This window comes from Phytophthora sojae, assembly GCF_000149755.1.
Source record: "Phytophthora sojae unplaced genomic scaffold PHYSOscaffold_3, whole genome shotgun sequence".
Classification (NCBI taxonomy): domain Eukaryota; phylum Oomycota; class Peronosporomycetes; order Peronosporales; family Peronosporaceae; genus Phytophthora; species Phytophthora sojae.
The window spans coordinates 8489485-8516092 of NW_009258117.1; the positions used below are offsets into that span (position 1 = coordinate 8489485).

General features: G+C 57.2%; 12 protein-coding genes across 12 annotated transcripts; 7 read left to right on the top strand and 5 right to left on the bottom strand.

Annotated features, from left to right (window-relative positions):
* Window positions 1-39: 39 nt before the first annotated feature.
* Window positions 40-564, bottom strand: PHYSODRAFT_488454 (hypothetical protein; the record flags this gene model as incomplete). The annotated part of the gene is made up of 1 exon (XM_009526440.1): window positions 40-564. One exon carries the CDS (start codon window positions 562-564, stop codon window positions 40-42), a length of 525 nt encoding a protein of 174 aa, XP_009524735.1.
* A 551-nt stretch (window positions 565-1115) lies between these two features.
* On the top strand, window positions 1116-4388 carry PHYSODRAFT_557789 (hypothetical protein; the record flags this gene model as incomplete). The annotated part of the gene is made up of 1 exon (XM_009526441.1): window positions 1116-4388. One exon carries the CDS (start codon window positions 1116-1118, stop codon window positions 4311-4313), a length of 3198 nt encoding a protein of 1065 aa, XP_009524736.1. The 3' UTR covers window positions 4314-4388.
* Window positions 4389-5163: 775 nt separating this feature from the next.
* PHYSODRAFT_354432 (hypothetical protein) lies at window positions 5164-7045 on the top strand. The gene has a single exon (XM_009526442.1). It carries the CDS (start codon window positions 5196-5198, stop codon window positions 6945-6947), a length of 1752 nt encoding a protein of 583 aa, XP_009524737.1. The 5' UTR covers window positions 5164-5195; the 3' UTR covers window positions 6948-7045.
* Window positions 7046-7391: 346 nt separating this feature from the next.
* Window positions 7392-9244, top strand: PHYSODRAFT_251422 (cellulase-4, endo-1,4-beta-glucanase; the record flags this gene model as incomplete). Its single annotated transcript, XM_009526443.1, has 2 exons — window positions 7392-7670; window positions 7748-9244. 2 exons carry the CDS (start codon window positions 7392-7394, stop codon window positions 9242-9244), a joined length of 1776 nt encoding a protein of 591 aa, XP_009524738.1.
* Window positions 9245-9721: 477 nt separating this feature from the next.
* On the top strand, window positions 9722-11467 carry PHYSODRAFT_495307 (hypothetical protein; the record flags this gene model as incomplete). The annotated part of the gene is made up of 1 exon (XM_009526444.1): window positions 9722-11467. The coding sequence occupies one exon, from the start codon at window positions 9722-9724 to the stop codon at window positions 11465-11467; it is 1746 nt and encodes a 581-aa protein (XP_009524739.1).
* A 923-nt stretch (window positions 11468-12390) lies between these two features.
* On the top strand, window positions 12391-13764 carry PHYSODRAFT_542768 (cellulase-6, endo-1,4-beta-glucanase; the record flags this gene model as incomplete). The annotated part of the gene is made up of 1 exon (XM_009526445.1): window positions 12391-13764. One exon carries the CDS (start codon window positions 12391-12393, stop codon window positions 13714-13716), a length of 1326 nt encoding a protein of 441 aa, XP_009524740.1. The 3' UTR covers window positions 13717-13764.
* Window positions 13765-14111: 347 nt separating this feature from the next.
* PHYSODRAFT_492682 (cellulase-5, endo-1,4-beta-glucanase) lies at window positions 14112-16072 on the top strand (the record flags this gene model as incomplete). Its single annotated transcript, XM_009526446.1, has 4 exons — window positions 14112-14375; window positions 14457-14679; window positions 14752-14918; window positions 14996-16072. The coding sequence occupies 4 exons, from the start codon at window positions 14112-14114 to the stop codon at window positions 16070-16072; spliced, it is 1731 nt and encodes a 576-aa protein (XP_009524741.1).
* Window positions 16073-17151: 1079 nt separating this feature from the next.
* Window positions 17152-17834, bottom strand: PHYSODRAFT_404621 (hypothetical protein; the record flags this gene model as incomplete). The annotated part of the gene is made up of 2 exons (XM_009526447.1): window positions 17152-17378; window positions 17585-17834. Coding segments are annotated over 2 exons (477 nt in total), but the record flags the coding sequence as incomplete, so codon positions are not given.
* A 71-nt stretch (window positions 17835-17905) lies between these two features.
* PHYSODRAFT_404366 (hypothetical protein) lies at window positions 17906-18262 on the bottom strand (the record flags this gene model as incomplete). Its single annotated transcript, XM_009526448.1, has 1 exon — window positions 17906-18262. A coding segment is annotated over one exon (357 nt), but the record flags the coding sequence as incomplete, so codon positions are not given.
* An 84-nt stretch (window positions 18263-18346) lies between these two features.
* On the bottom strand, window positions 18347-18826 carry PHYSODRAFT_490926 (hypothetical protein; the record flags this gene model as incomplete). Its single annotated transcript, XM_009526449.1, has 1 exon — window positions 18347-18826. A coding segment is annotated over one exon (480 nt), but the record flags the coding sequence as incomplete, so codon positions are not given.
* A 681-nt stretch (window positions 18827-19507) lies between these two features.
* PHYSODRAFT_251307 (hypothetical protein) lies at window positions 19508-20055 on the bottom strand (the record flags this gene model as incomplete). The annotated part of the gene is made up of 4 exons (XM_009526450.1): window positions 19508-19573; window positions 19594-19685; window positions 19713-19783; window positions 19871-20055. 4 exons carry the CDS (start codon window positions 20053-20055, stop codon window positions 19508-19510), a joined length of 414 nt encoding a protein of 137 aa, XP_009524745.1.
* Window positions 20056-21429: 1374 nt separating this feature from the next.
* Window positions 21430-21851, top strand: PHYSODRAFT_251424 (hypothetical protein; the record flags this gene model as incomplete). The annotated part of the gene is made up of 2 exons (XM_009526451.1): window positions 21430-21582; window positions 21687-21851. The coding sequence occupies 2 exons, from the start codon at window positions 21430-21432 to the stop codon at window positions 21849-21851; spliced, it is 318 nt and encodes a 105-aa protein (XP_009524746.1).
* Between the last annotated feature and the right edge of the window lie 4757 nt (window positions 21852-26608).

Genomic DNA, 26608 nt, shown 5'->3' on the forward strand with positions numbered 1-26608 from the left:
CAGTAGAACAGGGCGTTCGGGAGGAATAAACTTCACAAACTACTTAAAGTATTCCACAAAGAGCTTCGTTACTAAGAAAGAGCTGGGGCTTGAGGCATACTTAGAGTTTGGGTATCCACCGTGCGTGTGTTTCCTGTCGTAGCTAAACCCTGGAAAGATGATGAAAGGTGGAACAAAACCGCCGTCTGCATTACCACAAACCAATGCGCTCACATTTTCGCGGCTGTCGGATTGCTGAACGTTGGCCCGGTATCCTTTAGACGCGAGTACTTTTGGTTTCGCTCCTGATACTTGTCCGCTCATGCCCGTCTCGTCCAGATTCCAGATTCGGGAAGGAGGGAGCTCTTCGCAGCTTTCAATGACTTTCTTTAGGCTGTTGAAGTGATAGTCGACATTCTCCACCGTGGAAGCTTGGGCGCGACACACGTCTAAGGATTGGGACTTGCGTCTGCTGAAGTGGGCTTTATTGCGACGAATGAAGTCGTTGGTCCAGCTCACCGAGGGGCATGTTGCAGGGATTTCGCGCGTGTACGGGCTCGCCTCAACCACTTGCCGGATAAACATACCTAACTCAGCTCTCGTGAAGCAAAGTCCTCGCTTGGTTCGCGCGTCAACGGCATCTAGGATTCCCTTGAGCTCTCCTTCGGTTAAAATGGGGGTAAAATGGGGTCCGGCCCTGGTTTAGCGTTCGTCGGAGCTTGCCCAGTAGCACGGCGGTAAAGACAGCTGTCTTCACGAAGATCAGATAAGTGAAGACCTTCACGTTCTTGTGCTCAATTAGTACTCTCCATTTAAAGCAATCTCATCTTCTTAAAGTGAAGGACCACGGAGTTTTGCAGCCGATAAACTTACGATAAACTCTCTAACTTATCTTACAAGTGTAAATCTTGCAGCCACTGCAACCATATAAGGCCTTCAACCGGACACTTTGCTATTTTAATGAAAAAATTAAAAATATCTGCCCTCGTTAGTTGGAGCAACTTGTCGAATTGAAGTTGCAATGTTGCGCGTACATCCCCTGGCCATTAATGCAAATAGTCACTAAATATTTTCATAAAGGACACTCTTCCGCTCCATCCACCCATCCGTCACTACAACCTGTACCGTATCAGACCATGGCGCTGCAGGACGAGGCCGCGTCTGCGCGCTTCTTCTGCGAGGAGCTGGAGGAGGACCTGAGTACGCAGATCCACGAGACCGATGCGCAGCCTGAATCTGCGGCGGACAACAGCGCGCTCTCAGCGGCGGCGCAGCGGAGCGTGGACCTCATCTCGCGCAACGTCGTGGGCTCCCGCACGCTCTTCGAGTCGCCGTTCGGCGCGCGCGCGCTGTGCTACGCAGACTTCACGGCCAGCAGCAAGCCGCTGCGCTGCGTGGAGGACTACCTGAACGCGGAGGTCATGCCGCTCTACGGCAACACGCACACGACGACGTCCATCACGGGTCTGCAGACCACGTGCTTCCGCCACGAGGCGCGCCAGATCGTGGCGCAGGCCGTGAACGCCAAGATCACGGGCCGCGGCGCCGAGGACTGCGTGCTGTTCACGGGCCAGGGCAGCACCAGCGCCGTCAACAAGCTGGTCTCGGCGCTCGGACTGCAGCAGTTCAGCGCCGCAGCCGCGCCCGACCAGCGGCCCGTCGTGTTCGTCGGCCCCTTCGAGCACCACTCGAACCTGCTGCCGTGGCGCGAGAGCGCGGCGGAGATCGTGACGATCCCCGAGAACGCGCACGGACTGATGGACCTGGAGGCGCTCGAGGCGCAGCTCAAGGCGTACGCGGCCCGGCCGCTCAAGATCGGCGCCTTCTCGGCCGCGTCCAACCTCACCGGAGTGCTCACGAACGTAGACGCCGTGTCCGCGCTGCTGCACCAGCACGGCGCGCTGGCCTGCTGGGACTACGCCACGTGTGCGCCCTACGTGAACATCGACATGAACCCCGTGGTGGCCGACGAGAGCCGACGCCCGTTCGTCTACAAGGACGCCGTGTTCATCTCGGGCCACAAGTTCATTGGCGGTCCTGGATCCCCGGGCGTGCTGATTGTCAAGAAGCGCCTGCTCACGAACGCGGTGCCCACGGTCCCTGGAGGAGGCACTGTGTTCTTCGTCACGGAGAACGACCACCGCTACCTGTCGAACCGCGCGGAGCGTGAAGAGGGAGGCACCCCGGACATCCTGGGCAGCATCCGTCTCGGACTGGCCTTCGAGCTCAAGCAGCGCGTGGGCACCAAAACCATCATGACTCTCGAGCGACGCAACGTGCAGTGCGTGCGCGAGTCGCTGCAGCAGAACAGCAACATCGTGCTCCTTGGACGCCAAGATGACCGCGTGGAGCAGATCCCCGTGTTCTCATTCCTCGTCCGCTTCGGCGACCGTTTCCTGCACTACAACTTCGTGTGCGCTCTGTTGAACGACCTGTTCGGTATCCAGACGCGTGGTGGCTGCCAGTGCGCCGGCCCGTACGCGACTCGGCTGCTGGGTCTGGCACGCCGAGATGTGCTGGCACTGGAGAACGCGCTTATCGAGAAGAAGGAGATGCTGCGCCCTGGCTTCACGCGCATGAGTTTCCCGTATTTCATGAGCACGGCGGAGCTCGAGTACGTGTTGGCGGCCGTGAACTTTGTGGCCACTGACGGCTGGAAGTTCCTGCCGCAGTACAAGTTCAATCACAAGAGCGGCGTATGGAAGCACTGGACTCGCTTCACGAAGTTCCCGGACCGCAAGTGGATCTCGCACTTCGCGACGGCGCTGGAGGACAAGACTCGTTCCAAGAGTCTGGATGGAGACGATGAAGCGCTGGCTGCCCACAGAGCCGAGAACTTGGCGGAGGCTCGTCGTCTGGCGGATGAAGTGAGCGCTAAAAGCGTTCCTTGTCAGGTGGTGGCAGCTTCTGCTGCGCAAATGCTGGAGGAGGTGGACGACGAGGCGTTGCGGTGGTTCGTGTACCCTTCGGAGGCGGCGGAAGCTATCAAGAGAGGAGAGAAGCCCGCCCTGACGGAGTCCATCCGTGGTCCGTACCAGCCTGCGCGTTATCTTACGGGTGAGCTTAACGGTCAGTGGAAGGAGGCTTCAACGCCCAGTGCTGCACCTGCTGCCGCGTGTGGGCTCCCGGCGTGCTGTCCTGTTCCGTCAGCTCCGGCTGCGTCTAACGGCGGCGCGAACCACAACAAGACTTTCGTTGCTACCAACGGCCGTGAGACTGGTGGGAAGTATCCGCTGCGTTCTTCAGCAAATGGCACCGATGCTGTGGAGGCTCCCGTTGCTGCTCAGGCCGACAACTGCAGCACTGGCAACTGTAACACTGGTCGCTGCGGAGTGCGCTCTGCGCCGACGTGCTCTATCGGCGCGACAGCGACCACGGTACAAGAGACCACCACGGCCATCACCCAGAAGACGACGACCACGAAGCTGTTCCCTACGCCGCCGAAGAAGCTGCTGCGCTGGGTCGGCCAGGCAATGATGCAGTGGGATATGATCCAAGAAGGAGATCGCCTGCTGCTTGGCGTGTCGGGCGGCAAGGATTCGCTGAGCTTGCTGCACGTGCTGCTGCGCTTCCAGAAGCGCGCCCCCGTCCGGTTCGAGCTTGCTTGCGCCACGGTTGATCCGCAGACTCCTTCGTTCGACCCGAGTCCGCTGAAGGAGTACATGCGCGCGCTGGGCGTGCCCTACTACTACCTTTCGGAGAACATCATCGAGCGCGCGACGTGCGAAATGAACGGCGACTCGCTGTGCAGTTACTGCTCGCGCATGAAGCGTGGCGTTCTGTACACTTGCTGCCGCAAGTACGGCTTCAACAAGCTGGTGCTGGCGCAGCATCTGGACGACCTGGCGGAGAGTTTCTTCATGTCGGCCATGCACAACGGCCAGCTGCGTACCATGAAGGCCAAGTACTGGAACGACCAGCGCGATGTGGAGGTGCTTCGGCCGCTGGCCTACGTGCGTGAGATCGAGCTGAAGAAGTTCGCGTACGACTCGCGGCTGCCCGTGATTAATGAGAACTGCCCGGCCTGCTTCGAAGAGCCCAAGGAGCGTCATCGCGTCAAGAAGATGCTCGCGCAGGAGGAGAGCCTGTACCCGGACATGTACAACAGCCTGCGCCGCGCGCTGCTGCCGCTGATGGACGACGCCAGCTACGCGCCGCTGGAGGCCGTTCGCGCGCGCGTGGAGCAGGCCAAGCAGGAGCGCAAGCGGGCCCCGTCCAGCAAGAGCAAGGGCCGAGGACAGAACGGCCCAACGAAGGCGGACAGCCCGGCGGCATCGGCTACGAGCAGCTCAACAGAAGAGGAGGCGACCGCGGACCCCGCCGCTGTGCCGTAGAGTTTTGAAAGTCCTAGATGCACACTTTGCAGCAGGCACTGTACATGAGAGAGCATAGATTCACGTTTGGTTGCCTTTACTACTTCCACTGCCGGTAAATGATACTACATGATACTCCAGGACTGTGGGCCGCCTCTGCCAAGCGGGCTCCGTAGGTAGGAATCTCGGCGTTCGACACTCGTGTTGAACGGGTCAACGCGTTCGAAGTGCGGCTACCTAGAGTTTTAATCTCGGCCGTTTCGCGTGTCATAAAATCAGACTGGATTGTTGCAGCTGATAGGCTGCCCTTATGAGTGGGGCGTTCACAATCCGCCCAGCTGAGCAGCGCAACGTCAGCCAACGCCGCAGCGAACTTCGAGGCGAAGCTGCTTGGCTACGACGGAGTAGGCAACTCGTTGGATGGCGGCCTGGGTACGCCATGGTATCTGCAGCTGCGGATGCAACCTGTGAGTGCGACGTTGTGGGTATGATTTTCTGTTCGGCCCTTCCTTGACGAACCAGACTCCGTTCGCTGCAACGCTGCTCCGACGAAGAGTTGCTTGTCGACGAAGTCTACGAGCTCTGGCCACCAGAAGGCTTCATTGTGTCAGCCCAGTGCAGTTCAGCGCGCGAGGCAAAATATTGGTTGCCAACCAGCCCTACTCCGCGTCCTTTGCTCTTATCTCCTTGCCATGCAGGACGCGCGCCATACAAAACCACCGTCTCTTTTAATCAGCGCGTCCGTGCTACGCGCACCGGATTGCAGTCGGACAGCAAACGCTCGACAACCGGACGATCTCTATGCCAGGGCCAGTGCCGGCCCCCACAGACAGCGAGGTCTCTCACTCTCGAAACCCGCCGCCACAGGAGACTCAGTCCAGGTAGGTATTTAGCCCAGCGACGATGGAAGCCGCCGAGATCTCCCGCCCCATGGTCGGCACCAGCGGCGCGCCCGTGTCAGGCTCGACCTACCGCAATAGCGAGTACACGCGCGAGGCCATGGAGTCCTCGCGCCTCACCGATTCGGGAGGCCCGCGCGAGGGCTCCATCTACGGCTACGGGCCGGCCGGCCAGCGCCAGACCGAGATGAAGCTCATGGCCGTCGAGCCCGACCTAGGTGCGGCGCCCGAGCGCAAGCAGGACTACAAGGGCCGCATCCGCACGTGGCCCGGGCTGCTGCTACTGCTCCTCATCGTGGCCGGCGCCGTGGCGCTTATCACCATCAACGCCATGGACGTGCAGGACCAGATGACGGTCAACGCCGCGCGCTACGAGAACGCGGCCCAGGACAAGCGCAAGATCAAGGACGGCATGGACGACGGCAACGTCATCATCTCGGACGATGGCCAGGTGGGCAACCCCAAGAAGTACCCGGACATGGGCTGCGAGCTGCCCGACTACCAGAGCAAGAACGGCCAGATCTTCGCTGTGGCCAAGAACGGCACGGAGGTGCCCGTGGGCATCAAGGGCCTCAACTGGTTCGGCATGGAGACGGGCCTGGCCATTCCGTTCGGCCTCTGGGAGAACATGGACAACGGTACGTCAGTGTACGAGGTCGCAGCGTTCTTGGCCCGCAACAAGTTCAACAGCGTGCGTCTGCCGGTCTGCATCAAGAACATCCTCAAGGACACGGCCCCGGACAAGTCGCTGATCAACTTGAACACGAACCGGGCCATCAACATCACGTCGTATATGACGACCATCCAGACAATTGTGGAGGCCCTCGGATACCGTCACATTACGGTCATGATCAGTCTGCACACCTTAGATACGAAGAAGTCAGGCGGCGCCTGGTACAGCGAAGAGCTCGGCGTTTCGGAGGACGATTTCCTATCGGCTGTGGACACGCTCACGAAGAACTTGTGCACGTCCAAGTACTGGAACATCCTCGGGCTCGACCTCAAGAATGAGCCGCACGAGTGCAGCTGGGGCGGTGACGATCCGGACTGGCAGAAGGGTGCGACTTTGATTGGCAACCGAATGCTGGAGGGCTGCCCCAACTGGCTAGCGTTTGTGGAGGGTATCGCTTCCAAGGGCACGATCACGCTCAACGGTGAGGAAAGAACCTACTTCGATTGGTGGGGCGGAGGTCTGGCTGATGCCGGGGGTGACCCGATCACCTTCGACATCGAGAACAAGCTCGTCTGGGCTCCTCACTACTACAACACGGGTGTGAGTCCGGCCTGGTACCTCTACAAGTCCGGTACGCAAAATGCGGAGGGCGCCCTGGAAGACTATGTGGAGCTCGACGACGAGACGCTGAAGAACAACGTCGAGAAGACGATGGACAAAATGTTCGGCTACTTGCTGGGAACTGACACCAACACGGCCATGGTCATGGGCGAGTTTGCCGGCCTGTACGGTAAGGACAAGCACCCAATGCTCACGACCAAGCGCACCACCGACTTCACGATCGAGATCATGCTCAAGGCCGGATACGCTGGCGGCTACATGTGGTCGCTGAACCCGGAGAGTGCGTACCAGTACAATCCGGCCGACACGTACGGCACGTTTACGGAGGGCTTGCTGGAGGACGACTGGCTCACTCCCAACAAGGTTTTCGTCGAAGGTATTGCTGCTCTGGACACGATCAAGGACCTGAGAATGTTCCCGTGCTTCGAGGTGGAGGTGGAGAGCGACGAAGGCTCCGAGTAAGTTGAAGGGGGATACAAGTCGTCCGTTTCTCTATTTTACCTTTCAATCTTGGGATATGGTAGCTGCATTCCGAGTAATGTATCATTTTTGAGCCTACACTGTCTGCTTTGTTGACGACGTGTCCATGTCGATCATTTAATGCAGATGATAGATCGCAGGCGCAGTGTATCACCGTCGTGCCGTCGAACTGAGGCTGCCGCACTCGCGCATCCGTTACCTTCTCGAGCGTGGCCAGAGTGTCGATGTCCAGATTTAACAGCAGCAACCGCTCGACAGGCGCCAATGCCATGATCGATTTTGGCCGCATGCAACGTCCCGAGCTGCGACCGACGGTGGTCTCGAGCCGTTGGCAAGAGCGGGATTCGACCGGTTCATTCTCCGATTTCGACTGTCGAGGCCACTCCAGTACCAACCGCTGCAGCAGGAAACGAGCCTCCAGTCGACATGGAGGTCAGCGTCGTTCGGCCGATGCCCCCCAAGTCAAGCGGTGCTTCCTCTGTGGGGGGCGCCCCCGCCCCCACCGGGGGTGATCCACCTTCCTCCTCCTACCGCAACAGCGAGTACACGTCCGGCCGAGCAAGCGCGTATTTGGATCGGACTTCCGACTACGGTCGAGACACCATGAGCATGAGCCAACGGCAGACAGAGATGAAGCTCATGGCCATGGACCCGAGCGAGGATTCGCCACCGGAACGTGTGCAGGACTACAAGGGCCGAATTCGGGTACGTGACGACAGTATAGGAATGAAATGAGGTGTAATATCCGAGTGCTAACGGTTGCGTGCGTATCATTTTAACAGACATGGCGAGGCCTCATTCTGCTGTGCGTCATCGTGGGCGGAGCTGCTGCAATCATCACCGCGTGCGCCTTGCAGGCCAACGAAGACGCTACCAACAGGCAAGCCAAGTACGAGAACAGGGTGGAAGAGCGACGCAAGATCAATGACGGTCTCACCGACGACCAAGTCATCATCTCGGACGACGGTCAAGTCGGCAATCCCAAATCATACCCCGATATGGGCTGTGAACTGCCAGACTACCAGAGCAAGAACGGCCAGATCTTCGCTGTGTCCAAGAACGGCACCGAAGTTCCTGTTGGTATCAAGGGTGTCAACTGGTTCGGAATGGAGACCGGCTTGGCGATCCCCTTTGGACTCTGGGAGAACATGGACAACGGCACGTCGGTGTACGAGATCGCAGCGTTCTTGGCCCGCAACAAGTTCAACAGTGTGCGTTTGCCGGTCTGCATCAAGAACATCCTCAAGAACACGCCACCCGAGAAGACCCTCATCAATGTCAACACCAACCGCGCGATCAACATCACAACGTATATTTCCACCATTGAGTCGATCGTCGAGGCGCTCGGGTATCGCCATATCACGGTTATGATCAGCCTCCACACTTTGGACATTAAGAAGTCTGGAGGCGCCTGGTACAGCGACGAACTGGACGTCACGGAGGACGAGTTCCTGGAAGCCGTCGACATCTTGACCAAGAACCTGTGCAGCTCTAAGTACTGGAACATCCTCGGTCTCGATCTTAAGAACGAGCCTCATGAGTGCTCGTGGGGCGGCAAAGCCCCGGACTGGCAGAAGGGTTCGTCCTTGATCGGCAACCGAATGCTGGAGGGCTGCCCCAACTGGATGGCCTTCGTGGAGGGTATCGCCAGCAGTGGCACCGTTACAGTGGGCAGCAGGACAGCAACGTACTTCGACTGGTGGGGTGGTGGCCTCGAGGAGGCAGGGGCCAACCCGACAGAACTCACGGTTAGCAACAAGCTCGTGTGGGCCCCCCACTACTACAACACCGGTGTCTACCCTGCCTGGTACCTTTACGCATCAACGGGAGCGGTTGACGCCTCGGGTGCCTTTTCAAGCTACGTTGAGTTGGACGACGAGGAGCTGCGGGCCAATGTGGAGACGACCATGGATGTCATGTTCGGCTACTTGCTCGGGGTTGACACCAACTCGGCCATGGTCATGGGCGAGTTTGCCGGTCTGTACTCGAAGGACAAGCACCCGAAGCTCACGACGAAGCGCACCACCGACTTCACGATCGAGGTCATGCTCAAGGCCGGATATGCTGGCGGCTACATGTGGTCGCTGAACCCGGAGAGTGCGTACCAGTACAACCCGGCCGACACGTACGGCACGTTCACGGAGGGCTTGCTGGAGGACGACTGGCTCACTCCCAACAAGGTCTTCTTGGAGGGCATCGCGGCCCTGAACGACGTCAAGGACCTCAAGATGTTCCCGTGCTTCCCTCAAGAGGTTTCGTCGTCTTCGTCGTCCAGCTAAGGCTATAGGCTAGGCTATAGAGCCTAGAGTAGTTGAGCCCGAACGCAATGCATAACGATTTGCTATGAAGCGGTTTTCAGCCGTTTCCTTCGACTGAATGTTCAGAAGCAGCGAGTTCAGCGTGCCGTGGCGCGATTAACTACATGTCCACTAGCTAACGCCTCGGCCATCGCGGCGCCATTGCATGCAAGTCCAGTGGCCAAGCAGCGATCACCAGAGCTGAACCCGTTAGTGTTGGCTAGCTTCTGGGTCCGGGCCCTCGCCTCGGTGGATTCGCATGTATCACGCCTGACATGTCAGCACTTTCAAGCTGAATTTTTGCCCCCCCCCGTTCGAACAGCCTAACGTCGCCTGTCGGCCGACGGTTGGATGGGTTCGGCCAGGCTCTATGTTGCCTGCGGCCGCTTCGCGGAGCTGTTGGCCTCACTTCTCGATCTGCGGCCGAGCACCGAGTAGCCCAGCGCCTTCAGGATCACCATGGCGGAGGTGTCGCGGCCCATGATGAACCGCGAGTCCGTGGAGGGTAGCAGCACCAGCTACAGCGAGAACTACTCGAGCGGCCACTTCAGCCTGCACCTGGACTCGTCGCAGGGCCCGCGCCCGACCGAGTCGGGTGGCCGGGTGAGCTCGGTCTACGGCGGCCAGCGCCAGACCGAGATGAAGCTCAAAGCGGCCGACATCGACCTGGCCAAGCCCGAGCGCAAGAAGGACTACAAGGGCCGCATCCGCACGTGGCCCGGCCTGTTGCTGCTGCTGCTCATCATCGGCGGCGCGGCCGCGATCATCGTCCTGCAGGCCAAAGAGACCAGCGACCTCATCACCGTCAACCGGGAGAACTACGAGCAGCGGCTGGCAAACAAGCGCAAGATCCAGGACGGCAAGGAAGACGACCAAGTCATCATCTCGGACGACGGCCAGGTGGGCAACCCCAAGTCTTACCCCGACATGGGCTGCGAGCTCCCGGACTACCAGAGCAAGAACGGCCAGATCGTGGCCGTATCCAAGAATGGCACCGAGGTGCCCGTGGCCATCAAAGGGGCCAACTGGTTCGGCATGGAGACGGGCTTGGCCATTCCGTTCGGCCTCTGGGAGAACATGGATAACGGTACGTCCGTTTACGAGATCGCGGCCTTCCTGGCCCGCAACAACTTCAACAGCGTCCGCCTTCCGGTCTGCATCAAGAACATCCTCAACGATGCGGCCCCGGAGAAGTCTCTCGTCAACGTCCAGACAAACCGGGCCCTCAACATCACGTCGTACATTACGACCATCCAGTCGATCGTGGAGGCGCTCGGCTATCGCCATGTCTCCGTGCTCATCAGTCTCCACACCTTAGACCCCAAGAAGTCGGGCGGCGCCTGGTACAGCGACGAGCTCGAGGTGACCGAGGACGACTTCCTCAGCGCCGTTGACATCTTGACAAAGAACTTGTGCGGCTCCAAGTACTGGAACATCCTCGGTCTCGACCTCAAGAACGAGCCGTACGACTGCTCGTGGGGAGGCGACGACCCGGACTGGCAGAAGGGAGCGACGCTGATCGGCAACCGCATGCTGGAGGGCTGTCCGAACTGGCTGGCCTTCGTGGAGGGCACGGCTGGCTCGGGCACCATCTCGCTCAACGGTGAAGAGGACCGGATCTACTACGACTGGTGGGGCGGAGGCATGGAGAAGGCCGGCGACAACCCCATCACGTTCGACGTTGAGAGCAAGCTGGTCTGGTCGCCGCACTACTACAACACCGGCGTGAGCCCCGCCTGGTACCTCTACGCGTCCGGCACACAGAACGCCGAGGGCGGCCTGGACGGTTATGTGGAGCTGGACGACGACAGCCTCAGGACTAACGTCGAAAAGACCATGGACAAAATGTTCGGCTACTTGATCGGGGCGGACTCCAACATCGCCATGGTCATGGGCGAGTTCGCCGGCCTCTACTCGAAGGACAAGCATCCGATGCTCACGACGAAGCGCACGACTGACTTCACGATCGAAGTCATGCTCAAGGCCGGATACGCTGGCGGCTACATGTGGTCGCTGAACCCGGAGAGCGCGTACCAGTACAACCCGGCCGACACGTACGGCACGTTCACGGAGGGCTTGCTGGAGGACGACTGGCTCACTCCCAACAAGGTCTTCATGGAGGGCATCGCGGCCCTGGACGTGATGGAAAACCTTCAGCTGTTCCCGTGCTTCCCGCAGGAAGTCGAGGGCTCTTCAAGCGAGTAGATATGAACTATCAAGCCTCCGCGAACCGCTTGACTTGGGGGCTGGCTGGTCGGTCGCTCGAGTCCGTCGCGAGTGAATTTTGGTCGGCCATTTTGTTCGGTCGAGGGGGCCTGCGTCGCAGGCGGTTGGTAGACAAGTGAGCGAGCTAGAGCAAGTAGTCGTCGAGTACATTAATCCATGATTCCGTTCAGCAAAGTTTCTTTTGACACCCAGTGCTCGGCCGCAGGGGCCCGCTGCGGCGAAGGAGGACTCCTCGCGGACAGGAAAACCTCCGGGATGCCTTGCGCATGGGCTGCAAAGTTGCGCTGGTCCGAGCTAAAGGCCCCTTGCTCAGGTAACGACGCCGGTGGTTAAGTCCTTTGGAATCACAGCCTGTCCTCCCGGCGTGGGGTTCATTCAACGCGTCCCGCCGGTACAGACAGTAATTGATCCCCTCGCTTGCTGCCTGGACAGCGGTGTTAGGAATGAGTCCACCTCGCACTTCCCAACATTCGCTGAGGGGCGAGCAACCATCATGCCCGAGGTCAGTCGTGTAGTGCTGGTCCAAAGGTCCTTTGAAGAGCGCTCGGCCGGCATGGCCAGCAACCAGACGAGCGAGTACTCGAATGGGAACTTCAGCATGCATCTGGACCTTACGCAGGGTCTTCAACTGACGGACTGCGCGTTCGGGGTTTACCCTCGACAGACGGAGATTAAGATCAAAGTTGCAGAAGTTGACGACAGTCGACCTCCCGAGCGCATGAAAGACAACAAAGGTCGGATTCGGACGTGGCCCGGCCTCCTCTTGACGATGGTAATAGTCGGCGGAGCTTTAGCTGCGATCGTCATGGCAGCTCTGGATCAAGACCGCAAGATAAAAATCGGAGTCGAGAGGTACGAGCAGCGCATGCAGAATTACCGCAAGATTGACGACGGCCTGGAGGATGATCAAGTCCTCATCTCGGACGGCCAAGTCGGCAACCCAAAATCTTACCCGGACATGGGCTGCGAGCTCCCCGACTACCAGAGCAAGGACGGTCAGATCTTCGCCGTATCCAAGAACGGCACGGAAGTTCCAGTGGGTATCAAGGGCATCAACTGGTTCGGAATGGAAACAGGCCTGGCCGTCCCCTTCGGTTTATGGGAAAACATGTACAACGGCACTTTGGTGTATGAAATCACTGCGTTCCTGTCTCGCAACAATTTCAACAGCGTCCGCCTTCCAGTCTATCAAGAACATCCTCAAGAACACGGCCCCGCAGAAGACCCTCATCAATGCCAACACGAACCGCGCGATCAACATCACGTCCTACATCTCTACGCTCCAAACGATCGTGGAGGCGCTCGGGTATCACCATATCACTGCCATGATCAGCCTTCATACCTTGGACCCGACCAAGTCCGGGGGCGCCTGGTACGATGAAGACAGCGGGGTATCTGAAGACGACTTCCTCGAGGCTGTGGACATTTTGACCAAGAACCTCTGCGATTCCAAGTACTGGAACATCCTCGGGCTCGACCTCAAGAACGAGCCGCACGAGTGTTCGGGGGGCGGCAGGGCCCCGGACTGGCAGAAGGGGGCCACATTGATCGGCAACCGAATGCTGGACGGGTGTCCGAACTGGTTGGCCTTCGTGGAAGGAGTCAATGGAATTCACTCTGTCACCGTCTCGGATGGCAGGACGAATGAGTATTACGACTGGTGGAGAGGGGCTCTGGAGGAAGCGGGCGACGACCTCATCGAGTACAACGTGGAGAACAAGCTTGTGTGGGCCCCTCACTACTACAGCACCGGCGTGAGTCCGCAATGGTATCTCTACGCCGCTGGCGAGTGGCAGGAGTCGGGCATTGTACAGGGGTACGAGGAACTAGGCGACGAAGAGCTCAAGGCCAACGTCGACATCACCATGGACGTCATGTTCGGCTACCTCATGAACAAGACGTTGTACGCCATGGTGCTAGGCGAATTCGCGGGTCTCTACTCGAAGGACGCGCACCCGAAGCTCACGACCAAGCGCACGACGGACTACAACATCGAGGGGATGGTCGAGAGGGGCTACGCGGGCGGCTACATGTGGTCGTTGAACCCTGAGAGCGCGTACCAGTACAACCCCGCTGACACTGCAGGCGACTTCACTGAGGGCTTACTGGAGGATGACTGGCTCACACCCAACAAGAGGTTTCTGGAGGGAATGGCCGCCATGGACAAGATCAAGGACCTAAGGAGGTTTCCGTGCTTCCCCGTCGAGCTCGAGGAAGAGGATGATTGAGTCAGGTGTTAGCAAAGGAGGATATCAATAGAGTTTGTGCATACTTTTAAGTGGAAATGTTTTGTTGCTTGACTGTGAGCTTGCGTTCGCGTCGCCGAAGAGGAACTGAACTTTTGCCACTCTAATCGTCCTCTACGCTGCATATGGCCGCTGCATCCATCGGCAGCCCTAGTGTTCACCTGACCTTGCTTGTCAAGGTGTACTTGTCCTGCTGTTCCCAGCTGGTGGACTCGTAGCACATGCTACCTAGGGCAGTGACGGGGTGATAAGATATCTCGGACGATGGACAGCGTGTGTGCTCCAGGTGCACAACTCGTTTCGTCGGGCCATCGACCACCGACTTGACAACGCGCTTGAAACTCGTTCACTATTAGACAGCTAGGTTCTGCGTGACGATGCGGGACAACCGCCCCAGCCTCGTGGTCGAGCGGCCCGGGGAGCGAATGTCGACCCCCATGATGCCGTGGCAGATTGCGAACGAAGTCGTTCGGGGCAGGGCCCCAGCGGGCCGGAACGCGGTGCCCAACACGGACTACTGCGCTGACAAGGACCGATTCGTGCAGCAGAAGTACCCGGTCGATCCGTCCCAGAACATGCGGCTCGTGGTCAAGAAGCCCAGCGAGATGGAAGACGCGTCGGACTACAAGGGGCAGTACAGGGTGCGTGCGTTGGTCTGTTCTACTCGAGAAGAGTGCAATTGCTGGTGGCTGATGGGTGTAGTGCACATTGTTCCATGCTAGAGATGGCCCGGTGTGCTGCTACTGGTTTTTCTTGTCGGTGGCGCGCTGTTCCTGATTACGGAGGGAGCTTTGAGTACGCTCGAAGCGCGAACCATACGAGCCATGCAGTACGAGCAGCACGTGGCAGGCAAACGCTCGATTAAAGACGGCAAGTCGGACGAGAGCATCATCATCTCCGACGATGGCCAAGTGGGCAACCCCAAGTCATACGACACCTCCGTCAGTACGTGGCTTTCATTGGTGCAACTTTGCGGTAGCAGTTTGCGCTCTAACACGGTTAATTTACTCTACCCAGCGTGCGAGATGCCCGACTACCAGAGCAAGAACGGCCAGATCGTCGCAGTCGCCTCCAACGGCTCGGAGATCCCCATCCAGATCAAAGGTGTCAACTGGTTCGGCATGGAGACGTCACTCGCTGTGCCATTCGGACTCTGGGAGAACGCTGAGAACGGTACCACAGCGGTGAGTGCAGGCTACCAATGCTCACTTTCGCATCAGGAAGCGAGACACTAACTCGGTTGTTGTCTGTGTGAGAGCAGTACGAGATCGCGGCGTTCTTAGCGCGCAACAACTTTAACGCAGTGCGGCTGCCCATTTCGGTCGAGAACGTGCTGAACAACAGCCCTCCGCAGAAGGGCGTGATCAACCTCGCGAGCAACCGAGCGATCAACGGGACGGACTTCATCTCGACCCTGCAGACTCTGGTCAAGTCGCTGGCCTATCGCAACATCGGCGTGCTCATCAGCATGCACCGACTCACCAACAAAAAGTCGGGCAAGACCTGGTTCGACGAAGACTTGGGCGTGACGCAGGAGAATTTCTTAAACGCGGTGGACATTGTGTCCTCCAACCTCTGCGGCCAGCAGTACTGGAACGTCATGGGCCTCGACCTCAAGAACGAACCGGAGAAGGCGACGTGGGGCACGGGCAAAGACGACGACTTCGTGGCCGGCTGCGAGAAGATCGCCAAGGTGATGCACGGCAACTGCCCGCAGTGGCTGGGCTTCGTGGAGGGCGTCGTTGCCTCGCACAGCGTGACGATCGCAGGAGAGAAGCTGAGTTACTACGACTGGTGGGGCGGCGGCCTGCAGAAGGCTGGAGACACGAAGCCCCAGTTCACTATTGAGAACAAACTGGTGTGGGCTCCGCATTACTACACGACGGCCGTGGCCCCGCAGCCGTACTTCTACGGAGACGGCACCAAGTCGGACTACTCAACGTACGTGGAGCTGTCGGACGAGGACCTTTTGACTCGAGTGGAGGGCACGATGAAGGACATGTTTGGCTATCTAGTGGAAGAAAAGAGCTATGCGCTGCTGCTTGGGGAGTTTGCCGGGCTGTACACGAAGGACGCCCACCCGAAGATGACGACGAAGCGCACGACTGACATGACGATTAAAGTGATGCTGGAGAACGAATACGCCGGTGGCTTCATGTGGTCGCTCAACCCAGAGAGTGAGTACCAGTACAACCCGGCCGACACTGAAGGAACGTTTACTGAAGGAATGCTGCTGGACGACTGGTTGTCGCCAAACACCGAGTTCCTGGACGCCTTCTTGCCCATGGACGAAATGCCAAACCTGCGGAAGTTCCCGTGTTTCGAGAAGGAAGGGTAGAATTTTTATCAGCTGTACCAAATATCACTATGAACTTCATTCTGTGTTCCTCTATGCGAAAAGGTCGGTCAGCATGTCCAGGCGCTATCAAGGTTGGCTTCGAATTTGGTATCAGAGAATGGCACCACGATGTCGTATCTGTTGCCGAAGTCCGTCATGCTCAGAGCGGTACGCGCCTCCTCTGTGAGCTGCTCCCACATGATGTCCTGGAATCCTCCAGGTAACGGGATTATGGTCAGTCCGTTCATAGTGTTTTCAATTTCGTTGTTGATGTTGAAACCTTGGGACTCGTGCCGGCCATGTTCTCGGGCTTGGGGGGAGTATTTTTCTGGTGCACAATATATTAACTCAGTTAGTCATCGCTCTTCCAAAAAGAATCCATTTCCCGTATTTTAAGAAGAAAGGTTAGATTCTCTTGAATTCGTGTGCGTCTGACCTCATTTTTGTATCAAAACTTTTGCGTTTCCTGTGCGTCTGCGCGCACACGAATTCTTTTTGCCCGCGACGACCTTTCCATACAAACTGCTGTTAAGCTGGTGGAAATGCAGAGTCGTAACGAATTCGAATTCGTGTGCGTCAAACGCACAGAAAAACTACTGTGAACCTCGAAACTCAATACCACACAGGCGCATAACAACCGAAGTTTATACAGCCACAAGTTCGATGCGACAGGCAGTAGTGCGTCGTCGCGCATTGCCTTTGTATAATGCAGCGTGAACCCGTGGCCAGGCACCCTGGCTACACCAGCGCCCATTAGGCTCCATATTACTCGTCCTCGGCAACTGCATCAACGACGTGAGGTAAGACGAGCTGAATTATATTTTGCTTATATGCACGTGTGTTGGTGTTTCGACGCTAACCTACGCGTCTTGGCTCGATCTACTGCGATTTTCTCGAATCTCGTTCAATGCAGTAGACCATTTGAGCTGATCTTTGCGCCTTTGACGATTTTTTGGTGTTACATCGCTGATACGAAGCTTCGGAATAGCGCCTTGAAGCATTTCGCGAGCCTGCTGCACCGTTGGGGTTGATATCCAGCAGCCTCGCGGAACTTTGGCTTGTATCTCCATCATCATACACCGATAGGCTGAGAGCGTCTTCCGCTTCCCACAAGTGGAAAGGTCCTGCCACTGCAGGAAGCGATATGGGATAATTCGCCCAGATGGGTCACCACAGCACCAGTGCTCCCAAGCACACCTTAACGACATGCTGGGAATAGTAAAATCAGCAGGTGCTCGCGTCAATCTTGAGTTCGTAAGAGTCAGGTTTTGTGTAGCCATTTGGACTCCATCGTTATCATCTACATCTAGGCGGTCCTGAGAATCTTCTGTAGTGCAACCCAATGGCTGGGGTAAATGGCTTCGGACCGCTGCAACTAGCTCAGCTATTCCACAGTCATTAAGCGCCCGCGATATACTGGCATTAAGCTCTGTTGACGACAAAGAAGATCGACAACGGGACATTTCTTCTCTCATCAACTGCACCACAGTGGGCGCCAGCTCACTAACCGACAATGATAGCTGCTGTAGCTGCGCCGCTTGGCTTGCTGCTCCATCGATGCCATCAAATGAACGTGCGGAGGTACACCAGTAGGCCTTATTCGATCTGATGGACGTCCCGTTCGGCAAACCACTTTCTGTTGCAACTGGGAAACTATTCTGGTATTTCCGAAAAGCGCGTTGCGATACAATGGATGCTGCTCACTCAGCGTGGTTCGTAGATATTCAGCGTGATACACTAGAGACGCCAAAAGAAAGCCGCCAGCGCTAAATGAGGTGGCAAATTGTCGAAACATAAATGAATACTATCGTGAACGAGATCATCAAAGTCGGGGAAAAATGGCGGTAATATAGCAAAACCAGTATCATCAAGCGGTAAGCCAGTCACATAACGTCCAACAATGCGATCGCAACGAATGTAGGTGTCCTGCACACCGGGTAGCTTCCAACCAGCTCTGATACATATAGCCGCAGCAGAGGGACCCCCATTTGAGCACGAAGAAACAAAGGTCGCTGAACGTTTTCGCGCGGAATGTGTTCCAATATCTGAAGGTACCAATCCTTCATTTTCAAGCAATACCTTCATCTCGTCTTCCTGCATGACGCGCTTTAAAATCTTTGAGAATCGATCGTATTGGTTACCACCGGGGAATATCTTAGAATCGTCGATTCCCAGTACAGCAGCATACATCGCTAGCGTCAACACTGGGCAGATTTCAGGGACAAAGGGGTTCGCATACACGTGCCTTGCATCGCGAGGCCGGGAGCCGTCTTGGTCGTTTTTCATGTGCCCGAAAAGAATTGCGAGCGCGTCTTCATCCCAGCTCATATGACCGGAATGAATTGAAGCCGTGTTGCCCGCGCGACACATCAAATTCCAACTCAACAGTAGAAATGCGTGCGCAAAAAGAAATTCTTCGTCACCATGCTTGATAAACGCAGCACAGAGAGAGCGCAATAGCGAAAATGACATGGGCTCCTTCCCCTCTGTCAGCTTCACACCAGCATCGTGGTTGCGCCGCGCAACAGTGCGTTTCAGGCCTTTGAAAAATACCGTCAAATCAGCAGCAAACTCTGGTGTCATCGACCGCCCATATCCTCGATACAAATGAAACAAACTTGAACGCATCGAATCGTAAACGGATTGACCAGGTTTATCTCCGCTACGGTTCCGAAGAGACAGCAGGAACTGCTCGAAGTCGTCAGCGCGATGCTGATCATAGTTAATAGGAGGTACCCCAGGATTCTCAGTCATGAAGTCAGCAATGCTGCTCTGTTTTAGCGACGTCATCTCCAACTCGTTAGGGTCGAAGTCGCCATCTTGCAAGGCTCCAAGAAATGCATCGCTCAGAACATTTATTTGGTTCTTGTAAAGCCATGCTACATAACGACATATTCCACGAACGTACATCTTCACAGTCTTCTGGCCGATCACATTGTGCTTGACTGCTTGTACCTGACTGGCGAGATCCGCAGCGTCCAGGTTCGTGAGCGTGTCGGCATTCGGACCCGTGGTCAAGGTAGCGTCTGGGCTCGTGGGCATGTTGGCGCCTGGATTTGTGGTTGTGATGGCGTCTGGATTGATAAGTATGTCGGCGTTCGGATCCATGGCCAAGGCGGCGTTCAGATTCGGGGGCACGTGCGCCCGCGGGCGTCAGGCGCCTAGCTCCAAAAGTCACACACCACTTCGATTAAGTACGATCACAGGATAGTCGCACAAATTCTTACTGTAGCAACTTCATTCGTGCTGCATAGTCTATCAAGAGTCAGTACGGCCAAGCCCTCGCAAGGTTTCTTTCGAAGTTGGCATCAATGAATGGCACCAAAGTGTCATAGGACACGCCGAAGTACGTCGTGTTGCGAGCGATTCGCGCCGCATCCGTGAGCTGCTCCCACATGATGATGTCTTGGAATCCCCCGCGTGTAGTGACGACGGTCAGCGAGTGCAGCTGGCTACAGCATGGAACTCGTGCCATCCATGAACTTGGGTAAGGGGGGTGTTCTTGGAGTAGTATATTTGACCGAGCCATCCCGTTGACACCCCCAGCACCTTGGGTGTCTCGGCGGCAGGGTTGTCGATCCACACGACGACACTCGCCCAGTCATGGCGGTGACTGTAGTTGAAGATAATGTTTTCGGACCGATCCTTGGGGAAATACCAAGTGTACATGATGGCCCACAGGTCTCGGTACCACCCAGAGCGGTCGTACACCTGCGAGCCCAATGGTGAGCCTTCACAGTCTCCAGACGCGTCTCCAGTGCCCTTTAGTCCGTCGTTAGTCTTACCGGCAGCATTGACAGCAGGATACGGCTGACATCCATCGTTCGAGCTGAGCTGGGGCTTGAACTTGATTGCGGCCTTCTCAGCGATCGTGACGGGTCAGGGTGAGGGAACGGCTGTACCTTGTCGTGGTCGAGGGTGTTAGCGTTGGCGACGGAAGCGACGGCCAGAGCGGCCAGTGTGAACTCAGTGGAGAGATTCATGCTTCAGACTACACGTCTCCGCCGTCGGGCAAATTATTCAGTGAGTTGGAAGAAGTACACATGCGCTGTTTTATTTTTTAAAGTTTTATTAAATAAAACTTTTACAGCGCCTTGTGCCAGCCTGAACTGATTACTTTTCGTTAGTGTGCGATTACACACCTCACCGATGCGACTATTTAGCTTTTCCAATGCCTGAAGTGATTACTTTTCGTTGGCACGTGATTACAGAACTAGAGCACCGATTTCCTCGATGAGCTGTCCAAAGGAGTGCAGCCTGCGCTCACAACTCCTTCTTCGAAGTGTTAATAAGACAAGAAGTGCAAGCCCTTAGCAGTACACCTCTTGGACGAAGAACGAGGATGACAAAAGCTGCTACGACCGCGGCGATAAAGGCGAACAACCCGGAGAGATTCATGCTCCAAGTAACGGGCGAATTCAGAAGCGAGATGGAGAAAAATCGCAAGGTACAGTAGTGTATTTGATTATCGTCGTCGCCGAAGTTAAGCACAAGCTACGAGTAATATTAGAGCAACATTCCTGTAACATACGCTTGCGCTGTGAAAGGTCATATTGCACGAAGTTGCGCAGGTTGCGCAGCGCAGCCGACGCCAAGTCCTGCCCGGTCTCCGCTACGGCCGACGGTACCTCCACCGTCAAGGGCACCGAGACCACCAAGTACATGTACTCCATGGGGGACTCTGAGTGCGCGGGCTCGTTCGTGTCACTGCTGTGACCTGGCTCAGATAAGGTGAGAACCATTGAGGTGAGCAGAGATCCTGCCAAGATGTTTAGGGCATCCAGACGCTCGTGGTGGCCGGCGACTACGCGTACGCCAACGAGCAGCACCTGCAATCTGCAATGAGCAACAATGATCAACATCAATGACAACTAGAGGCTGGGAACCTGTCTGTGTGCACTTGGTATTTGATGGATATAAGCTTGATCCATCCCAGTGTCGCCCCGTGGGTCCTCGTGGTCAAGAGCAACCTGTTCTACCGCATCTGGAACAACCTCCAGTGCCTGTTCTTGTTTAGATCGACGCCGCCGACGTCGAGAACGCTGGGATGACACTACTTCTCGGCCACTGTGTACTCGGGCGGCTTTTCGCTCACTACCGCGTATCCGGTTCTTAGCAGCATGAGAGGGATAACTAGTTGTAGACCTCTTGGTCAAACAAACCTCTTGGTCAAGCTGAGATTACGCAATGCATATATAACTGAATACACGCCATGCCACCTTCGATGCACCACTTGCTCCCGAGAGCACCACGAGCTCTGAGAGTACACCACTAAAGCTGAAATCACGACTAAGTCCGAGAGCAGGAGAGGTCTGAGAGCAGCGATCACCAGGAGCAGCACGAGCCCTAAGTGCGCCATGAGCTTCGAGGGCAGCACGAGCTCCGAGTGCGCCATGAGCTTCGAGGGCAGCACGAGCTCTGAGTGTACCACTAGCTCCGAGTGCGACATGAGCAACACAAGAACCACTGAGACCACGAGCACTACAAGCTCCAAGAGCATCACACGCTCCGTGAGCACCAACAAGTCCGCGAGAACCAACTAATCCGCGAGTACCACTGAGACCGCGAGCACGACCGAGCCCATGGCCACCACCAGCTACATGAGCCCCACCAGCTCCGAGTGTACCTTGATCTCCGAGAGTCCGAGAGCACCGACGAGTTCGCGAGCACCACAGAGTCCACGAGCACCACCGAGTTCATACCCACGATCATCTCCATGAGCCTCTCCAGCTCTGTGTACACCACGAGTGAGCTTCGAGATCACCACGAGCACCACTGAGTACGAGAGCATCACTGCGTCCGCGAGTGCCACCGAGTCCACGAGCACTACGACCCCACCAGCGTCACCAACTCCACGAGCACCACCACGTCCGCGAGCCCCGCAAAAACGCCAGCTCCGAACGCATCACCATCCGAACGCATCACCATCCGAACGCATCACCAGCTATATGAGCACTACCAGCGAGTCTGCGAGCACCAACAAGAACATGAGCGCCACGAGCCCACGAGCACACCAACTATAAAGCCACCCACCATCTCCTCGAGCGCCACCGAGTCTGCGAGTCCGCGAGTGTCCCCACTGTGTGAGCCGCCTCCTCGTCCTTGCTGTGGTCTGTCCTTCCTATTTTCTTTTTCAGCCAATCCCAGCTTCGGGACGAAGTTACTGGGGGTACGAATATCCAACTATAGTTTATCCATGTAACGGGGTTACATGGAATAGTGACCCTGTCACTATTCCAGGATGGCTACATCGGTCACTCCCCTGGATAGTGACCCAAGTGGCCTCAGAGCCAACAGATACATTTTGCATGACACAAACTATAGGGAACTTAGTATTTGTATGCAGGCCAAATCTGTACCAACCTATAAATACATTCAGTCTTAGATCTACCGCTTTTCAAGTCAAGTCGTCCCCTTCAGACCAGGGACACGTGAACGGCTGTTCACTTGGAGTTCGTATACTCCTGCTTCCTCTGTTAAGAAGTGCTGTGTGCCCCGTCACACTTGGTAGCACTTGTTGGTCAATCCTACGCCTACGCGGGTAGATTGGACTACCTGAATCCTCTGTGGTCTCATCGAGTGAGCCAAGATGGATCGTACGGAGTTTCCCCATCTGAACGACTCGCAGTACGAGTCCGTTCGTAAGATGGCAGGCATCTTTGAGACAGATGCCCTGCGTAGCTTAGCGGTGGCGACGCCGGCTGAGCAGGTGGAGCGTATCAACGCGTTCGACACCTACGAGCGAGGGCTCATCGCCCACGTTCAAGGGCTGCAGGCCACTGCGGCCGCGCCGAAGCCGGTGCAACCGAAGCCCCTGCGGCTGAAGGTTCACCCCTTCGAAGGGAAGGAAGGAGAAAACCTTCACTTCTGGGTTCGAGAGGTTGAGCTCGCGATGGACGCGGCTCTCGTCTCGGACGAGCGACTCCGTGTCGCCTTTGCGCTCTCCAACCTTAGTGGTCGCGCTAAGAGTTGGGCGTATACGCGCGAAGCGACGACGCCTGGATGCTTCGCATCATGGTCCCAGCTGTGCGAGCAGCTGCGGGCCGCGTTTCTTCGGGCGAACTACGAGTACCGCCAGCGTTCGCGCTTCCTCGCCTGCAAACAAGAAAGGCGCGAGCTGCATGAGTACATCCAGGAGATGCGAGTGCTCACTGCCTCTTTGGTGGGGAACCCCCTGCCTGAACACATCAAGGTGACCGTGTTCATGGACGGTCTGCGTGTCGGTCCTGCCCGCACGCAACTGTTCCGTGTGCAAGCAAACACTATGGAGGAGGCGATTCAGATCGCCCTCCAGGAGGAGAACAGCCACAAGCAGGGTCGTACCCCCGCCACGGTATGGCAGAGCAACCCTGCCTCTGGCGGTGCGCCTAATGGTAACTCCGGCAATGGAGCGATCAACGGGTCGGTTCCCATGGATCTGGGCATGGTCGAGCAGAGCGACATTCGCTGCTACGGCTGTGGCAAGCTTGGGCACATGAAACGTGCTTGTCCCGCGGGAGGACTGAAGAAGAAGTTCTCTTCGAAGCCCTTTGGCTCTAGGGGTCGCTGGTAGAAGCCGCGCCCCAGGAACCAGGGGAACGCTGGACATCAGTAGGGGCGGGGCGCCCTACTGGGGAAACACTAAGTCTTCATGAGGGGCATGCGGGTGGCGCACGCCATGGGGACTTAGCCCCTGAGAGTCTCTGTACTCTCGAAGCGGAGAAGGGCAGCGGTGGGCTGCTCGTGGTGCACGCGAGTGTACCGGGATACGATCATCCCTTGAGAATCTTGATCGACTCTGGGGCGTCCAAGAACTTTGCGCGCCGCCAGACTGTCGCACGCAATCGCGACAAGTACGCCGATGCGCTACGAGGCAGCAAAGGCAACGGGCTGGTCTCGGTAAGACTGGCCGACGGTACGGTGGTAGAAGTACCTCGGGTCCACATGGACCTCACTGTCAAGTTCGAGGACTTCGACAGCACGGAGCCGTTCTTGGTCCTAGACATGGACAAGTACGACTTGATCCTTGGCATGCCGTGGCTGGAGAAACACGAGCCTTGGATCGACTGGCGCGGCAAGGCCATCGGGGCCAGCCGTCCCCCACGCTCTGACAGAGCTTTGGTGAGTCATGTTCCCACCTCTGGCAGCAGCGTCTAATGAGTTCTTGGGGTCCGTCGATACTGACGACGACTCCGACCGGGCCGGACAAGGCCTGAGAGTGGAGGTGCCGGGCAGCACCTACCAGGTGGGTAACGTAGGTCCACACGCGGGTAACGAAGTACCGCAGGCAGCAAGGGCTGCTGGAGAAGGCGCCGCTGGCGTTGGCGTGGGTAACCAAGTTCCACGCGAGGTCACTCAGACCGTAACTGATGAGGAAGGCACTGCAGGCGCTTCCGATGTGGGTAACATAGTTCCACAGGAGGTCACTCAGACCATAACTGATGCGGGAGTCGCTGGAAGCGCTCCTGGTGTGGGTAACCAAGTTCCACACGGCGAGGTGGGTAACATAGTTCCATCCAGCAAGGCGGGTAACCAAGTTCCGCTCAAGGATAAGGCGGGTAACGTAGTTCCGCACGAGATCGAGAAGATCGGTGGTGCCGTCAAGGCGGCGCCACGAGACGAAGACACCCGAGGGTCACGTCGTAAGTCGGGCCTAGTCGTGTGGCCGACGACGCCAGTCGCCAGCGACTCCGAGCCTCCAGCCAAGGCTCCAGCCGCCGAAGAGTGTTATCACATCTTCGACGGCGTGACCGGTAGTCGGGTCAAGACAGGAGCTGTCGAGCTTACAGCTCTGCCCGAGGTTTCAGAGTTGCTGAACCTTGAGGAGCTCGCCATGGAGGACTTCTTGGCCGAGCTAAAGGCCGGGGAGATCGCAGAGTTGGTTCTCCTCCGACCGGAGTCCACGTCGGCCGAGTTGAACTCGTCCTCGGTCATGGACCAGGCAGTCCTGGAGGAGTTCCAGAGACAGCGCGCGTCGCGCATGGGCTCTGAGATTCTTAAGAACCCCCGGGACCCGGTGTACCCCTTGGTGAAGGAGTTTGAGGACGTGGTGTCCAAGGATCCACCGTCCAATCTCCCTCCGACAGGGGAATCAGGCACGAGATCGATCTCGTGCCGGGCACGAAGTACTGTGTCACGAGGCAATGGCCTCTTCCCCGGGAGCAGTGTAAAGTCATTGATGCCTTCTTTGCCGCCAAGGCGAAGGCAGGCATGGTGCGGGAGTCGAAGTCCCCGCACCTTCTGTGTTCGCAAACCGAACGAAAAGTGGCGTCTGGTTCATGCTTATAACAAGCTGAGCAGCGCGACAGTGCCTGCGCAGACACCGATCCCGCGCAAGGACGTGTTGCTCAACAACATGGCCGGCTGCACGCTGTATAGCGCGCTGGACCTGGTGGACGGATACTACCAGATCCTGATGCGCGAGAGCGACATCCCACTCACGGCTATGAGCACGCCGAGCGGTATGCTCTGGGAGTGGCTGGTCATGCCTCAGGGGCTTTCTAACGCCCCGGCAACGTTCAATCGCTTGGTCACACAACTGTTCCGACCTTTGCGTGCGTTCACACAGACGTACTTTGACGACAGCTTCGTCCACAGCCGTGCTGAGGCAAGCCAGACGGCCATGGAGGTGCATCTCCAGCACCTTCGACGTGTGTTCGAAGTCATGCGGGCGAACAAGCTGTACGCCAACATCGACAAGTGTGTGTTCGCAGCTGAGGAGATCAAGGTCCTGGGCTGCTTCGTCAGCAGCGCCGGGGTCCGGGCGGACCCGGAGAAGGTGAAAACCATCGCGGCTTGGCCGCCACCGCGGTCGCAGAAGGACCTACGACAGTGGTTGGGCCTCGCCAACTACCTGCACAAATATAGTGCAGGCTACTCCGAGCTGGCACGGCCCTTGTCGGATCTCCTGAAGAAGGATGTCGACTGGCGCTGGGAGCGTCGCCATCAAGACGCTTTTAACGACATCAAAGCGAGCTTACAGCGCGCACCAGTCCTGGCATTGCCGGACGAGACGAAGCCTTTCAGCGTAGTCTGTGATGCGTCTGACTACGCAATTGGCTGTGCGCTATTGCAGGCCGACGATGAAGGCCGCGAACGGGTCATCTCGTTCCAGTCCAAGCAGCCCAAGGCAGCCGAACGGAACTATCCAGTCCACGACAAGGAGCTACTTGCCATGAAGTACGCTCTTGTCAGGTTCCGAGTGCACCTCCTGGGCTCGACGCCCTTTGTCGTTTATACAGACCACGCGTCCTTGCGGACTGCCGTCAACACGCCGCATCTCTCGCAGCGGATGGCGCGTTGGCTGTCATTCTTCGCGGAATACAACTTCCGTGTCGAGTACAAGCCGGGCAAGTTGAACGTGCTTGCCGACGCGCTGTCGCGCCGACCCGACTACGAGCTTGCTCATATTAGTCGGGTCACGACGGATCTGTATGATCGCATCAGGCTGGGGTACCGAGACGATGCCGGTCTCGAACCTCTTGTGCGGTTCTTGGCCGCTGGCTCGGAAGCCAAGGCCGAGTGGCTCACGCCCCGACAACGTGCAAGGCTGCACCG